General features: G+C 35.6%; 2 protein-coding genes across 12 annotated transcripts in view; one reads left to right on the forward strand and one right to left on the reverse strand.

Moving 5' to 3' along the window:
• The window catches only part of traf3ip2b (TRAF3 interacting protein 2b), an 872,991-nt gene that overhangs the window by 239,926 nt on the left and 614,504 nt on the right, over positions 1-18,561 (forward strand). The gene's annotated exons all lie outside the window — the stretch shown is intronic.
• tmem63bb (transmembrane protein 63Bb) overlaps positions 1-18,561 on the reverse strand; it is an 86,991-nt gene that overhangs the window by 46,344 nt on the left and 22,086 nt on the right. For 5 of the 10 annotated variants that reach the window (XR_015502050.1, XR_015502052.1, XR_015502051.1 and 2 more), the window contains 3 exon segments: positions 10,040-10,257; positions 7,320-7,399; positions 1,850-1,888 (listed from right to left, as the gene is read on the reverse strand). Coding sequence is in view for 3 of the 10 variants with exons in the window: in NM_001326407.3 (NP_001313336.2) it covers positions 1,850-1,888; positions 7,320-7,399; positions 10,040-10,204 (284 nt within the window). In the remaining 7 variants the exon portion in view is untranslated. 10 annotated transcript variants of the gene reach the window in all.

An 18,561-nucleotide genomic window follows, 5' to 3' on the forward strand; every position in this document is an offset into this window, starting at 1 on the left:
ACACTTATTAGTGGTGTAACGGATCAAAAAATCTCACGGTTCGGATCACACTGCGATATTTAAGTCACGGATCAGACCATTATTCTGTTTAGCCCTTACGTTGGTGTTTGATTCAATTAAACCATCAGTTAAAGTCTTGACCTTCTCTCGGGGAGCGTGCTACAAAAATAAAGCATGGTGGGATATTATATTATTATATTTATAAGAAAGCCTAAAAACTCTCATACATGATGTGTTTTAAATGATGTGGGAGGTGATCTCTCTGCGATCATTACAAATTTAGGGTTATTGTACAACAATCAAACCAAAAAAAAAAGGGTATTAATCCATAGGGGTGTAACGATTTATCGTTGTACGATTTATTGCGATGCAAAAATGTCTCGATATGCATCGTGGCGTTATGACGATTTCATTACGATACGACGTCCGTTTTCTCTTATTAGTTGAGCTGTTTGCATGTGAGCTACGTTCCACCTGCTGTCGCACGTGAGTTCAGATTGCAGCAGCAGTAATGTTAGCAGACCAAGATGAGTGGAGCTGAACTAGAGGATGGCCCATCCTCTCAAAATCAGACGTCTGGCAACATTTCAGTTGTACAGTCATTGCTTTAGACTCGTCCGCTTTTTGACACGCATACTGGGTCAAACATCCTAAGTTTTAAAGTCTTCACAGTGATTTACATACTTTGCACAACGACAGGGATGCCTCCTAATGGTGTTGAAAGAGTCGCATACTGTATTTATAAGGTACAATTCACCCTAAAATATCATTCGGTCTTCATATAATGATGTATTTGCGGCCGCAAAATCACACATGACGTGAGCTGACCGTGAGCTGTTACTACAGAGGGCGGACTATGATAGACGTGCGCGTATGGCAAGCCGTTTTAGCATTTAAACCTTTGTTCTGACTATCCATAAATATATTTTGAGATATCTCTAATTATATTTTGACTAGTCATAATTATAATTCGACTAGTCAGAATGACAATTAGACATATCTGCAATTACAATTGTACTAGTACGAAATCAGATTGGAGATATCTGCAAATATATTATGACTTGTCATATTCCTCCATTGACTTCCATTGAAAAATATTTGCAGATATCTCTAAATGAGTTTTGACTAGTCACAATTGTAATTAGAATCTCTGAATGAATTTAATTAAATATGAATTAAATACCTGGAAATGTGGACTTTTTTTTTGCACACACAAAAAACACAAGTGACCAAGCAAAGCCTTAAGCTCTTACTGTTAAATTCAATTGAATAGAAAGCTTTTTTTTTTGCACCTTTACTTAAATTATTCCTTAATTTTGTCTCTGTCATTTCAATAATATTTTTAAGAAGTTTTTAAATTGTTTTATTTTCCAGAGACAGGCCTGTTTAATTTATTTTCTTAAAGAAGGTTCAGTTTAACAAGTTGAAACTAAAGAAATACATAAAAAATAGTTTACTTGGTAAAATTTGCATTTCAGTTTAATTTTCAATTTTTTATTCCAAATATCGTGATACATATCGAATCGTGAACATTACATCGTGATACACATCGTATCGTGAGCTGAGTGTATCGTTACACCCCTATTAATCCATGGGTTACATGCATTCTGAATCGTGGGTTATGATCCGTTACACCCCTAACATTAATACATGGTGAGCAATCAGAGAACACACACACTTCTCTAAAGCGACACATGGCACCGTAGTGTGTTAGAGAAGGTCAGAAAAAGTGAGGAACCTCAGGAATTATTAATCCAGACACACAAAACACACACTATAACATAAGAAGAAGTGAGTAGTTAGTTGTTCAGTGAGCAGAATAAAGCGGAGGATCAATAAGTCAACATACTACTCCCGCTCCTCCAGACCTCTGAATCTTCTCTTCTGTCTTGGGAAGGAAAGAATCAAAAAACATAACATAAGAGGAAGGAAAAAATGAGCTTGAAGCCATTGAAATCAATAAATCTCTGAAGAATGCGGCTGTCAGATCTTCAGCTGTGGGAAACTAAGAGTGGAGTGGAGAAAAGCATCACTGTATCTGAGGACTCGCTGTACTCTGAATGCATTATAATAACGACAACCGAAATGCCTTTTGCAAGACGATAAGAAATGCAAGAAAGATATAGGCTTATATAAAATAATTTATACCACACTTCTGTCTGGTTTTTGAATCTGATTGGCTGATAGTGTGCGATATTTTGCCAGTAACATTACACAAAGGCCTCTTCACCCTTCACTGTGTATTACTCCGCCCACACACAGCCAGCAACAAGCAGAGACGCTACAGTTTGACAAATATTACTGCTGTTAGACAACATAATGTACATTTGAGGCTTTTTTTAGTCGAGAATATAGTTGTTTAGGTTGCAACTATGCAGTTTATTTGTAAAAAAAAAAATAGTGCCTATTTTAAAATATTTACAATTTCTGAGAGAGCTCGTCGGCGGCCTAAGGAGGTTGACGTTGTCTATCCACAAGATGGTTGCAGGATTGCATAATAAGCCCTTGCTTAGGGTGTTTCCTTGAGCGTGAATAAGAAGCTGAAAAACGGAAGTGACGGTTTTTAAGGTGGAGCGGATAGAGTTAATAAGAAACTGCGAATAAGAAGCTGGATCCAGCTAAGCCAACGCCTCTCACCAGTATTGATATACAGCCATATCGCAGTGCTACTCATGTGATATTGCTCACGTAAATAATAAAACGAAAAGACAATAAAAGATAATTGACTAATTAGTGGTGCGCCATTATCTGCATTAATGTGCTTTTATCGGGCGATTTAAAAACAATTTCGTCGTTTATCTATTCTCAATGTTGGGTTGAGAGCTGGGTCTATTCTACGCAAGCTAAGTTTATTTAGTTTTAGTTTTAGCGTGGATGTATACCTGACCGGTGAGCCGTCTGACAAACAGTGCCCTTCTGAATCAAATCAGCAGGATGCCCTTCTGGATCTTTCACTTACTCTGAAGACACTCCTGACTATACTTACATGGACATCTGTAATCTAGTTATTTGCCTTAATAAACAATAATATAATTAAAATGTTTACGTGAAGTGCTTTCATGTAAGAGTTTCCTATAATTTTGGCTGACTTTAACTGCAGTTCGACAGTTTCACTTTCACTCATGAACATTTCATTCATGCCCCCGTGACAAACTGGGCTATTAGACGCACATAAGGAGTAAGGACTGGTGAGAGTGGTATGGAATTTAATAACGCACGGCGAATGGAAAGTAAAAAACTTCCAAATTTGGCAATGTGTGTGCGTGTGTTTGTGCAGTGCTTTACAGATTACAGATGCTTGTCAGATGCCAAAACAGCACCAAAGCCAGAATTTTGTAATGATCCAACAGTAAAGACTACGGTAGACAGCTGCTATATAGCCACACTTCAGATTTCTGGCATGTGTAAATGACTCGGGACATTTGTTTAATATGCACAGCTGTCTAAAACGTCTCTCTAACAGCACATTACAGCTGCGTCTTCACTTCAAGAGTTTAAAAGTGGCATGTAAATCTATTCTCTATGAAGCGTAGAGTCACGAGAGAGTAAACTGGAGCCTCGTGTTTAATGTACAGTCTATGAGGAAATACAGAATCAGCCATTTAACATTCCTCTGACTGTGTGTCTCTAATTACAGACGGATGACGTGTGGTCAGCAAATGCTGCAATCTACAAACCACCACAACATATACATGTCAGAGTGGAGGAAGAAGGAACAAAGAAACGAAAAAAGGGGGAGGAAGGAAAGGAAAAGAAAAGAATGAAGAACAGAGAATGGAAGGAATGAAAAAGAAGGAAAGAATGAAGGTAAAGGAAAGGAAGGCAGGAAAATAAACAAATGAAGGAAAGAAAAAAATGAAGGAAAAGAAAGAAATTAGGGAAAACAGAAGAAGGAATGAAAAGAAAAGGAACAAAGAGAAGAAGAAAGAAAGAACGAAGGAAGGAAACGAGAAAGAAAGGAAAAGAAAGGAATCAAGAACAACGAGAATGGAAGGAATAAAAAAAGAAGGAAGGGAAGAAGGAAGGAAGGAAGGAAGGAAGCAAGGAAGGGGAAGGAAGGAAGAACATAAGGAAAATAAACAAATGAAGGAAATAAGGAATAAAGAAAAAAGAAAGGAATGAGGGAAAACAGAAAGGAATGATTGAAAAAAGAAAAGGAACAAAGAAAAGACGAAAGAAAGGAGGAAGGAAAGGAGAAAGAAAGGAAAAGAAAGAAAGGGAAGAAGGTAGAGAATGAAAGGCATAAAAAAGAAAGAAAGAAGCAAAAGAAAGGAAGGGCAAGGAAGAAAGGAAGTAATGAAGGAAGGACGAGGAAGGAAGGAAAAGGAAAGAAGGAAGGGAAAAGAAAGGAAGGAAGGGAAAAGAAGAAAGGAAGAAGTGAAAAGTGGAAAGGAAGGAAGGAAAAGAAAACAAGCAAGGAAAATAAAGGGATAGAAAGGTAGGAATTAAGGAGGGAAGAAATAAGAATGGAAGGCAGGAAGACAAGAAAAGAAGGAAGGAAAAGAAAGAAAGAAAGAAAGAAAGGAAGGAAAAGGAAGTAGAGAAGGAAGGAAAGAATGAAACGAAAAGAAAAGAAAATTAAGAAAATAAAGGAAGAACGGAAGGAAGAAAAAGAAAAAGAAAGAAAAAATGAAGGAAAAGGAAGAAGAAAAAGAAGGAAGGAAAACAAATAAAGAAAAAGAAAGGAAAGAAGAAAGGAAGAAAGAGAGGAAAGAAAGAAAGAAAGAAATAAAGAAAGAAAGAAAGAAAGAAAGAAAGAAAGAAAGAAAGAAAGAAAGAAAGAAAGAAAGAAAGAAAGAAAGAAAGAAAGAAAAGGAAAAGAAGGTAGGAATGAAAGAGGAAATGAAGGAAGGAAATGAAATAAAAGAAAAAATAAAAGAAACAATAAAAGAGGAAGGAAGGAAAAGAAAGCAAGAAATAAAGGAGCCAGATATGCTAAATGAATGTCCAGTCAAGCGTGAGACTCCAATAGGAAGCTCATCACTGCTCTATTTCCTGTGTTCACGTTTAACAAGAAAACCAGCATTACTGCAGTCTTCTGAAGCAAGATAACACTGAACATCATCATGTCTGTTAACACCACAAGAGCGTCTGTGCAGAGGTGACAAGCAAATGCACATTTCACAACTAAATCCTATTTCCTGTCATTCATTTGTAAACTGTAGGCGAGTCCCGAAATATGAGGTCAAAATGTGCATGCTGCTGTATGTTAAGAAGCACAATGTTTGCAAATACATAACATAAAATAAGCATTTTGAATTTAGAAAAGTCCCGATTAAACCGTAGCTCTTACGTGGCACTTATGCAACCAAGACAAAAAAAGAAAACGCCAGGGGCTCGGTCTATTTCCAGCAACATTAATAAGCAGCAGCAAATAATACATGATCGATTCAGTGGAAATGATACACAGGAACATTTCTGGCTCCAGAGGGAGAAGAAAAGCACATCACTAAACAGAAGAAGCAGCAAGAGGAGGACGAGCAGGATCAAAATATAGAAACACACAGCAGTGATGTGCACCGACAGCAACAGAGACAACAAAACATAATCAAACACTCTTTTATGAAGCAGATGGTGTGTGTGTGTGTCCGTGTGCAGATGTGTGTGTGTGGCTTTAATGCATTTGCATGCATGCCAAAAAAATACCAGCAAGTTTAGTTACACCCATGATCCCATCATCATGAGACACTCCTGAAAGAATCATTTGAGGCTGATGATGATGATTGTAATTCATTCAGCGCACACACGCAAATTCAATGTTCAGGCAAGTGTTTACTTCTATTAATTTGCATAACGTCTTGAGACAGTTATCAAACTTAATGAAACTCCGCATTTTAGGACTTCATTATAATTTGAAGACGTGTACCATTTTTTTCCCAAATCCGTCCATAGGGGGCGCTATAGTTAGAAAGCTTGATAAATTTCTGAACTTTGGAGCTTTAATGATAAATGCAAGTTCGGGCTGGGCAATTAGGGAAAATATCTAATTGGGATTTTTTTGGACAGATATTGGGATTGGGATTACACTTAATATTAATAAATACATATATAATAAAAATAAAATAAATGTATTATTATATAAAAAAAAAACATAAAAAATTGACTTGTTAAAAAAAGTCATGCTCAATTCATTACTGGTGATATTCACATGTGGTTTCTGAAATATTGATAAAATTTACAGTTTTTAATTTTAGGACTTCTCAGTTTTTTTTTTCTGTTTTTGATAATTGATTACAAAGCCATAAACAAACTTAAATTCAAATTTAATTTAAGACCTTTCAAGTAACGTCATTTGCTTTAAATATTTTGCAGGTTTTGAATACATATGTCTTAAATTGAAGTAATTCTAAGAAGCTTGGGAACCCTGTATATAAATATATACACTGATTGTGTGTATGGATACAGCTGAAGTCAGAATTAATAGCCCCCTTTTGATTTTTGTTTCTTTTTTAAATATTTCCCAAATTATTTTTAACAGAGCAAGGAAATGTTCACAGTATGTCTGATAATATTTTTTTCTTCTGGAAAAAGTCTTATTTGTTTTATTACGGCTAGAATAAAATCAGTTATTAATTTTTTTAAAAACTCTTTTGGGACAAAATTATTAGCCCCTTTCAGCTATTTTTTTTTTTTCGACAGTCTACAGAACAAACCATCATTATACAATAACTTGCCTAATTACCCTAACCTGCCTAATTACCCTAATTAACCTAGTTAAGCCTTGAAATGTCACTTTAAGCTGTATATAAGTGTCATGATATCTAGGCTACTATTAATCACTGTCATCATGACAAAGATAAAATAAATCAGTTTTTAGAGATGAGTTATTAAAATTAATATGTTTAAAAATGTTTTGAAAAAAATCTGCTCTCCCTTAAACAGAAGTTGGGGAAAAAAATAAACAGGGAGCAAATAATTCTGACTTCATCTGTATATACCCACAGACTCCTTCTATAAAGACCTTGTGAAAATGCATGTATAAAAACAGCTGTAAATGGCACTCTGTCTGCCTCATCTCTTTATTCATATCTGCCAGAAACCTGCCGATTTACAAGATTGGCATTCACATAATGCAAATCATAAATGTTCTTCTCTTTCTGCTCTCTTTGACCTACTTTTTTCAAAGAAATACGCCCACATGCATGTTCCTTTACACCACACATATACATCATCTCCAGAGAATATATAGAGCAATTGAAGGAAGTACACGGCATTTACAGTTTGCGATTCCTTATCTAAGAGCGAAGAAACTATTCTCTTCAACATCAAAATCACAACCATCAACCAAACCTAGTCTAAAAAAATTGACATGTCCTTACCTGTCAGCATCGGTCACTAAAGCCAGACGGCCGTAATCCCACGCCACTTTCCGCAAGATGGAGAAGACAAAAAGAAGAACCTGAAATGAAGAGAAGATGAGTATATCTGTCAAACTAGGAGTAACAAAGGAGATCAGTTTTGACCACTAGAAGGTGTGTCTTCACAACAAACAAAGGCGAATTTGGTAACACTAAAAGAATGGTCCGTTAGTTAATGTATTTACTAACATGAACAAACACATTGATAACACATTTATTACGGTATTTAATCATCTTCACTAATGTTCATGGTATTTAAGTTAAATAAAGTTAGTTCATGTTAACTCATGGTGCATTGACTAATGTTAACTTTGGATTTTAATAATGCATTAGTGAATGCTAAACTATGATTAATAAATGCTGGACAAGATTATTCAAACTTAGATTTATTTATTTAATTATGTTATTTATTCTCACTATATTAGCTAAACGTGATATTTTATTCATCTTGTTGTCTTTATCTAACAACATATTCCCCGACTTTGGTCATTGTAATCAATGTTCTCAGGTAACGTGTTTTGGCTGAGCGTGAAGATAAGTTAATAATTAATGCAACCACGTACATTCTGTATATTGACTGATCGCTTGCCTTTATTCCCTATAATGTATAAACTTATTGTATGTTATACTTTTATAATGGCCATTATTGATTATTAAAACTGATATTCAGCAAAAGAGAGGGTGTGTTTCGTATTTTCACTGAAATTGAAAGTAGGCAGTTGTTATAGGCTCCGTTTTGTTATAAATATCCACACTGTTAAGACAATGCTCATATATGCAGCACGACGCCTCAACATTTCTGCTGTCTGTTAAGATGCCTTGGAGACGCCGAATTATCTTTGATTTAAAGAAATGTGTCTTGGGACAAGCATATTGCTATGGTATGAAACTGTAGTTTAGATTGCGTGCTTTTGCACTCAATCTATGTGTATAAATCAGTAATGTAGATTTTGCTTCTGGTGTGATCTGGAGCTTTTAAATAGTGTTTAAAGTGACATAAGCAGAGATGCAGATCATACAGCCTGCAGTTTACAGTGATCAGCAGAAATTTAGGTCAAGAAGGCATCCAAAGCGCTGAGAGTTTAAGTCGAGCTGACACAGATAGTAGGTTAAACAACTGCCGTTACGCAGCTCTGACAGACTCTCCTGCACATTTATAATGCAAGGTCACTTATATTTTCCATCCAAACAGATGAGTGAATAAAACTCTGCACAGACAACTCGAAAAGTGGGTCAATCTATTTGTGACAGTCAACATCCAGACATTCTTCTGCCTCTTTTAAGCACAGCATTGCAATGACATGATCGAATGGGAACGCAAATGTCTAAGCGGTGTTTAAAAGAATCCACTGTAAATAATGCAAGTGCAATAATGATTATAAATAATGATCATTTGCATTAAACCAAAATGAAATTATAGAATTTTCGTCTTTTCACAAATTGTCAATTTTCAGCACTAGACAAAGAATATAAGAGGGAAAAAAACGAAAACAAAAAAGTGGTCAGGTCATATTTTACTAAACTAAAATAAAATACAAAGAAATCAAGATAAAATAAATTGAAATAAAAAAAATTATAATAAAATCAAATAAAATGTAAATAAATTAATTTAAATTTAAATTAAATTTAAAATTAACTTAAAAAATCTAAATAAAATTAAATTAAAATTTATTAAATAAAAAAATTAAAATACATTAAATTAAAATAAATGTAAAATATTTTTTTAATAAAATTTAAATAAATATAAAATAAATTTAAGTCAAATAAAACAGAATAAAATAATCAAAATAAATAAAATAAAAAATAAATTAAATTAAATTTAAATAAAATTAAACAAATACAATTTAAATAAATTAAATAAAATAAAATGAAATTTAAATCAGGTTAAGTTAAAATAAATTAAATTAAATAATAACAATAAAATAAAACAAAAATAAATTAAAATAAAATAAATGTAAATAAAAAAATTTAATTAAATTAAATTAAAATAAATTCAATTCAATTTAAGTTCAATTAAAATATATTAAATTAAATTAAATTAAAATTAAGTTAAAAATAAAAATAAAAATTTATTAAAAAAAACTTTTGCATTAAGCACATTTTATTATCAAGATTACAATGTGGCTAGGTGATTTACTTTCTATTTTAAATAATAACAGATTACTTGTATACATGAATACATATATAAACAATAGATCTTTTATTCCTATCATTTATTCCTATAGATATTTCTTATTATCTTATTTATTTCAATCTATCTATATAGATTATTAGTGAGAAATAAAGTACATTTTCTTGACAGATTTTAGATTTGATACATTCCTAATTGACAAATACTAAAATGACAGAAAAATATCAGTGTACATATAAATATACAGAGGATCCACAGTCAATTTTTGTGTTTAATGATGTCTAAAACTATTAAGTCTAAATATTTTTACAATCATTAATTTGCAGTGTAAGTAATTCTGACATTTTGCAGCTAACATTTCACATTCTTGTCTTTTTCTCTTTGTGCAGATGTACAGCGCTTTACACTTTTAGACACTGGTCATTTACTTATTTAAGGTTTTAATTAATTAATTAATTTTTTTTATGAATTTATTTGTCATGAACAGAAACATTAAACGTAAATGAAACAGAAATGACACTATGCATGTACCATAAAGCTTTTCTCTTACCAGGAAGCACATGAAGTCAAGCGCGAGGACGGTGGGAACCCCTCCGAAGGGCAGCCCCTGCAGGACAGTACTGCGGATGCGGGCCGAGTAACAGTAGTCTTTGGAAGTGCTGTTGTTTTGGCAGTGGGGCTGACCCGAACAGGCCAGGTTCCCGAAAATCCCCATCGTCACGATCAGATCAGTTTCACTACAATCACTGCAAGATCATGATGAAGAATCTGAGGAGGAGAAAACACCACATCAATTCATATACAGTCAAAATGATGCGCCCTCCTGTGAATTTGCAGATTATTTCCCAAATGATGTTTCACAGAGGAAGGAAATTTTCACAGTATGTCTAATAATATTTTTTCTTCTGGAGGAAGTCTTATTTGTTTTTTTTTTTGGCTGGAATAAAAGCAGTTTTTAATTGTTTTAAAACTATTTTAAGGTCAATATTATTAGCCCCCTTAAGCAATAGTTGTTTTGCTTTGTCTCCAGAACAAACCACTGTTATACAATGTAGAGCTGCACAATTAATCGAAAACAGATTGCGATCAATTCGACCCCCTAGACGATCTTAATCCAGCAATTCTGCCAATCATATTTTCAATTTCAGGAGAGAAGAAAAGGCTTTCACATACATTGCTCTGCGACTCGGACACCTCCAAATGATGTTGAAAGAGTCCCATACTGTATTTATAAGGTATAATTCACCCAAAAATGTCATTTTTATCTGCATATAATGCTGTATTCGTTGCCGGGAAATCACACGTGACGTGAGCAGCTGACCGTGAGCTGTTATTACAGATAGGACAGGCGTGCTCTACTTGATAGAAGTGCGTGTGTCTCCTTTAGTAAACAGAACCTGCAAATGCTGTGAGTAACAGGTAATAAAGTTGTAAATAATATTGAGTTTGTGGCACAGAGTGATCGTTTGAGAGCCGCACGTGAAGTATCAACAGCACTTAGCAGTAAAAATGAAACCGAAAGCGTGCACATCATTAACATAATCATATCGCATTTTAGAGTTCTGACTGCGACAAGCACTTAGTGTTTTTTCTTTCATAGCGAACACAGAGTTGTGCATGAAAATAAATGTTTACAGTGTCAGTATAACTACTCTAGCCTATATAATGTTGATTTTACCAGTGAATTAAATGGTCTAATAATGTTGTCAATGACTGCAAGCATATCTGTAGGCCTAAATCACAAACATAATAATTCAACATCAGAATTATTATAAGTAGAATAGAATTATTAACAGAAACCAGAAGACCTACACATAATATTAATATTGTTTTACCTTATATTTGAGAAAAAACAATAATAATTGCCAACTCATATTAGGCTTTATTTTACATCTACAGAATCGTGAGAAAATCGTGATCTTAATTTTAAGCAAAAAAAAAAAAAAAAAATTGCAATTCTTATTTTAGCCAGAATCGTGCAGCTCTAATACAATGACTTGCCTAATTACTCTAATTTTACCCTAATTAACCTAGTTAAGCCTTTAAATGTCACCTTACGCTGAATATAGTGTCTTGAAGAACTCACAGTAGAAAAAAAGTTTTTAGCTTTAAAAAAAAAAAAAAAAATGAATATATATATATACTTATAAATATATTAATATATATAAATAATGTGTAACTATACTATATATGAGCAATATCACACGAGTAGCAGTGCGATATGGCTGTATATGAGCACTGGGGTGAGGTGTGTTAGTTAGTGCCCCCACCAGTGCCGATATACAGCCATATCGCACTGCTACGAGTGTGATATTGCATTTATACAACAGTTTGACGGCATAATTGTGTATATAGAAACAAAATCAAACATGGAGAGTCTCATAAACCCTTTTGTATGAGGAACTACTTTCTTCCGCGTTGTATTCAAATCATAAGCTGACAGTTAAACAGTTGAGCAAGCATCTTTTATACTTTAGATGTGTAGTGTCTGCTTATTGCTGGCTGTATGTGGGCGGAGTAATACACAAAGAGTAAAGGCTGTACGGGTGCTGATATTACTTAAATATATCATGGCTATCAGCCAATCAGATTTGAGAACCAGACAGAACTGTTAAAAATAAATATATATTTTGTTCAACAGAAAAAACAAAAACTCAAAGGTTTATAACCACTTAATGGTGAGTTAATAGTGAGTAAATGTTTATTTTTGCTTGAACTATCTCTTTAAATTGTTGGTTGGTATTTAAATGTTTCTGTCGTGTCGTGTTGCATTGCGTTTGGTGCGGACAGACAAATTGCTTATTGCTGCAATTGTTTTCTTTCAGCTTAGTCCCTTTATTAATCAGGAATAATTCAGCCACAGCAGAATGAACCGTCAACTTATCCAGCATATGTTTTGCACAGCAAATGCCCTTTCAGCCGGCCCCTTTACTTGGAAACACCCATACACACTCATTCACACACACTCGTACACCACGGTCAATTTTAGCTTACTTAATTCTCCAATAGCGCACATGTTTGGACTGTGGAGGAACCACGGAGAACCCGGAGGAAACCCACACCAACGCGGGAAGAACATGCAAACTCCACACAGAAATGCCAATTCCCCCAGCCGAGGCTCAAACCAGTGACCTTCTTGCTGTGAGGCCACAGTGCTAACCACTGATCCACCGTGCCGCCACAGTCAAGGTCATTTTTATATTTTTTTGTGCATAGCATTGTCAGTCTGACAGCAGATCGTCATCATTCTCTGTTCAGCACTGAGACAACAAGCAGATCTGAAAGCATCCCATCATCTGCTATTCTCCTCACACTGGGCGCTGGTTATATAATACGAGTTTCTGACGCAACGGAAACACTAGACGGCCGTTTGATGAGCGTCCAAACACTCTGCTCCTGTGAATCATCCAGCGCTCACCTGCTCTCACACACACTTTCCCTGCAGAACGGGGCAATCTGTCACACACTCTCACACACACACACACACACACACACACTAAAAACAGACACAAAAATTCATGAGCACAGAGGAGTTTGTGGTGCTTGTGTGGGTGTTTCTGACTGAAGGAAGATGCTTGTTAAACTGCTTGTTGTGCATCTGAACTAGGACTGAACAATAAATCGACAAAATTGCTTTTGCATTTCAGTAAAAGCCACGACCGAAAACCGAAAACAGTGTTAAAAAAAACCGAGGTATGTATTGAACCGTGGGCTAACTGTGTTGTTGCATCCCTAATGCAAACAGAGCGAGTGGCACAGAAACACATGAGCAGTAATCCTGAGAAGTCGTGGATCTCCATGTCAAACTGACTGAGCTTCATTACAGAGGCAAGACTCTGACACTGACACTGGACAGATGAAGGGCCCTATCATAAACCCGGCGCAGTGTGGCGCAAGGCGTGACGCAGTAGTCTTTTGGTAGTTTCAGCTTGGCGCAAGAGTGGTTTTGAGGCGTTGCGCTACGCTGTTTAAATAGCAAATGCATTAGCGCTCATATGTGCGCCCATAGGCGTTCTGGTCTAAAAAGGAAGGCGTTCTGAGGCGGGCCGCTGGCGCGCTGCTATTTTGAGAAACTATAATAGATTTTTCATTAAACCAAAACAAACCCGGTCTAAACTCCAGCGCAGAGTTGCGCCTCGCTTACACACTGCTTAATACACACAAGAGAGCAATAGGCAAATATCTTTACACATGAAAAAATGTAAATATTAAGGATATATATAGGATATAATAAGAATAGATATAGAATATAAATATAAAGGATTAAAATATTACAAAACATATTATTTTCTAGCCGACATGAATATGTAAAATCACTGGTTTTATGTCTTCTTCATCTCGGGAGGCTTTTTCAGTTCATTCATAACAATTTGCTTCTGTATAATGTTATTATTATTAGCAGTATTATTTATTATATCCATATTTATATTTGTTTTATTAAAAACAAGCTTAGATTTGTCCACCTGTCAGGTTTTAGACCATATGGGGCACAGCATGTGTATTAGGATATAACTCAGTATTTTGAGCACACTTCGTTAATATTGTTCATTTATTCGTTTGCTGGAAATTAGAACTGAATTTAGAAATAGTTTTGAAACGAATATTTGCGCTTAACAAACAAAAGTATTTATTTATGGGCTAATTGATGTCTGTGCGTAAAGGTTTCCCTATACAAGAGTGAAAGTGAAAGTAGTTCCATTATCTCTCATTCTCACGCAGTAGATGCTCTGTTTAACAGTTTTCTGTTAGCTGTTTGCTTGTGAAATGCAAATTTTTTCCACTTAGACTTACTTTGCGTCCTGTAAATAGCAAATGCGCTCTTGACGCAGCTGACTCTTAAAGGGAATGGGAGATGAGACTCTGATTGGTTTATTCTTAAAACACAGCTATAACTCATTAAGAAAGTAAACTCAACCCTTTTAGAACATGCGCCGAAGCGCAAGGCAGATTCCCCGTCCTTAAATTAGCAAAAACGCGTCCTGACACGCCCTGAAAGCGTTTGCGCCCTGCGTTTTGCGTTTTGCGCATGGACCGTCAAAATAGAGCCTGAAGAGTTTCTATCTGGATCAGACACTCCTTTTCGACTCCAAAACCATTTCAACTGCATAATATATCGTTTTCAGCATCAATATCATAATGTGGGCATCTGCAATAGAGCAATTACATGCAAACATCAATCTTGCCATGCAAAAATAAATAAAGTTTTCACCAAAATATTGAAACCCTTTTTAAGTTGTGTGTAGTACGGTAAAATACTCAAAAATTTTTCTTTCACCGTCCACCGTACGATGACAAATTGGTCGACATCGCCCAACCCTATAGTCAGTATTTTCAAACAATTATATTTGATTGATCAAAGTCACACTAGGGCTGTGTATTGGCAAGGGCCTCACGATACGATACATATAACGATACATGGGTCACGATACAATATATCACGATGTATTGCAATAAAATAAATATTGTGATAATAGTTTGTATTAGTGTGTCATGTTATATTGACAGCTTGATAAAGTCAGCAGACAAATTAAAATTCCAATTCCAATTTTTGAGATTTGCAAAGCTTGCAAATGGCATTTGTGTGTGTAATTCCATATTCCCTGGTATAGTGTTAAAACCAAAGTGCAGCCACACGTCAGCCCTAAAAGCTGGAGGCGCCTTTATATTTTCCAGCATGCTCACTCTTGCTTACTTTTGATACCGTACTGCTTAGCGTTTTGTTGATAGTTAGCGACATCTACTAGAGCAGAGGAGGAGATTGTTTGGTTGTTTGTTGATACTTCAGGTTGGGACTTTTTTTTTTTGGTCACATTCATAATGTGTTTATTTTTATCATTCATTCATTGTCTTGTTGGCTTAGTCCCTTTATTAATCCAGGGTTGCCACAGCGGAATGAACCACCAACTTATCCAGCAAGTTTTTATGCAGCGGATGCCCTTCCAGCCGCAACCCATGTCTGGGAAACATCCACACACACTAAGGACATTTTAGCCTACCCAATTCACCTGTACCGCATGTGTTTGGACTGTGGGGGAAACCGGAGCACCCGGAGGAAACCCACGCGAATGCAGGGAGAACATGCAAACTCCACACAGAAACGCCAACTGAGCCGAGGCTCAATGTTTTTTCAACACATTTCTAAACATAATAGTTATACATATAGACAGAGAGAGAGAGGATGAGAAGGTGAGGTCGGGCTGCAGCAGCACTGCGGTAGATTGTTCTGCTACACTGGCCTTCACACTCCTACAGTCACTCACAGGAGACGCTGCCTACACAGACAGCACAACACACACTCACAGAGTCAAATGCACACCCACCCCCAAACACACACACACACACACACACACACACACACACACACACACACACACACACACACACACACACACACACACACACACACACACACACACACACACACACACACACACACACACAGGCCCAATTCCACCCCTTAGCCCTTACCCCTACTTCTGCATGTTCACATAAGGAAGTTGGGGTGTCCCAATTCTCTTAATCCTGAAGACGTAGGACTAAGGGGAAGGACTAGATACCCCTTGACATGGCGATTTTCCAGTACAACACTTCAAACCAAGGGATACAAAAGTTTTCCAGAATAGAGGAGATACAACGGCAACATGACTGCACACGCGAGATGCACAAATAAAGTTTTTTTTTTGGCATCATTAAGAATATTTACAACAAACAAGCACATGCAGGGCTCAACAATAAGGACTGCCCGGTGGCCCAGGGCCAGCGTGACAGACACTTGGAACAGTAGACCGGATCATTACTGGCCCGATTGGGACAGTGCTGCCTTGTCACTAACATTTAATTTGTCTGCTATTTATCAATTGCGTGCATTTTAAGTTTGTGCTTTTAAGTCTTCAAACACTACCTTCTCTGTGATGTCGTAAACACCATATTGCTTTCCGGTTCCTCTTATCTGATTGAGAATTCTATTTTTTTCCGTAACCTGGTAACAACCAGTACAGCGAAGAAATGGCAACATGGCGGCAATATCCAATTCTAAGGCTAAAAGAAAATGTTTCTAACGTCTTGGAAGCAGAAATTTACATGTGAACAATGCAACAACAAAAAAAAAAAAAACAGTTGCACAGTTTGCCGTCAGTTTGACAAGTCAGCCACCCTTTGTTAAATAATTTCAAACCGCAATAAAATACCTCCACATTTTCCATACTTTTCTTTTCTGTTTGCGAAACACTTTTATTTACAATTTTTTTTTTTTAGTATTAAAATTCTAGATTCATAGAACTTTATTTTTGACACATTATATAAATTTATATCTTTAAAATAGCTATTAACTTCCCTTTCTTTTTTTGGTGGGGCCAGTGAAAATTTTGGCAGGGCAAGTAAAAATCTGAACCACTGGCCCGATCAGACCAGTAGAAAAAATCCTTAGCGTTAACCTTGACATGTTTTAATACATTCAACACCACGTTCGTGTTTTACCGTCATGCATTTAAAACAAAATATTTTTTAAAATGTTGAATTTCGCTATCTACAATCCATAATAATACCTCCTGTACAGCAGTCCCTCAACATACTTTCACATCTGATGACACTGGAATCCCCAGTCAGAAAACTATAGTGGCTGGGAATGAGATATCTACAGTGTCTGGTTTAGAGTTAATGTTGTTTTCTTGTGTTTACATGAATGAACATGGCCACGGTTTTAAATGGTATATTATGAAATATTATATCATGATATATTACGGTGATTATAATACAAGTTATTTTGCATGTAAATAAAGATATTCTTATTATGAATTAAGAGCAATAAAAGCATGGCTAAGGTTCTGGGTTTGACCCCTTAGGGCAGTGTTCACCAAACTTGTTCCTGGAGGGCCGGTGTCCTGCAGATTTTAGCTTCAAATCTAATCAAACACACCTGAACAAGCTAATCAAGCTCTTACTTGGTATACTTGAAACATCCAGGCAGGTGTGTTGAGGTAAGTTGGAGATAAACCCTGCAGGGACACCGGCCCTCCAGGACCAGGATTGGTGACCCCTGCCTTAGGGAAAGCAAATAAAGACTGTGTACCTTCAATGTAAGTCACTTTGGATATAAGCATCTGCCAAAATGAATAAATGTAATGGAGATATAACTGTAGAGGTACTGCATTATTGATGTTAATAATTCAATCAATTAATTAATCAAAAAAAGTAATTAAACTTGAAATCAAAACAAAATATACATAAAATAAAAATGTAAAATCCAGCCAAAATCTAAAAGTAAAGTAAAATTAGTTCAATTAAATTATATTCATCATTACTAATAGGGCTGCACGATACTGGCAAAATGGACATTGCATTGTTTAGTTTTTCAGCAAGTTATATTGTGATATAAATATATAATTTCACAAGATAACTTAAGTAACTCTATTTGGAAAGAATTCATCATTCTACTTTGAATGGGAGTGAGATTTGTGAGCGCATGTGCATAAAATAAACTAACCCAAAATACATGACATCACCAAATTAAAGCACAGATGAAAACAGAACAATGATAAAAATAAAATAAGCAGGACTTTTCGGTGAAGGTTAAGAGTATTGAGGTATAATCAGTTATTAAATTTAAAACAACACTGCATGTAGTATTCGTTGTATAAATAAACACAATCTTTTATTGTTAAAGTGACCAACTTTATAATTTTTTAGTTTCCAAATGGTTTAAATGCATTGAAATCTGAGTCATGGTTCTTGAAAACCCACCAAAATAAAAACCTTTCACACTATTATACTTGGGTTTAACTTTGCAAACAAATCATGTGCTCTGAACTGTAGTTTCTAATTATTTATAATCCAAACTTGACAGTGCAGATCCTGCGATGTGACTACTGCAGGTTCACACATTGTGATATCGATGCTGAAACGATATATTGCGTAGCTTTAATTACTAGATCTTGCCATTAGAGATGAGCTTTCAATGTCAGAGTGTTTAGGTCATCTAATCACAAGAGCGGTTAAAAACAGCCCCAGAAAAAACAACAACAGTTCAATACATCCTGACTCATTGTCACACAGCCAGTCATTAATATTCTCCAT

The sequence above is a fragment of the Danio rerio genome, chromosome 11 (genome assembly GCF_052040795.2).
Source record: "Danio rerio strain M-AB ecotype USA chromosome 11, GRCz13ab, whole genome shotgun sequence".
NCBI classification, from domain to species: domain Eukaryota; kingdom Metazoa; phylum Chordata; class Actinopteri; order Cypriniformes; family Danionidae; genus Danio; species Danio rerio.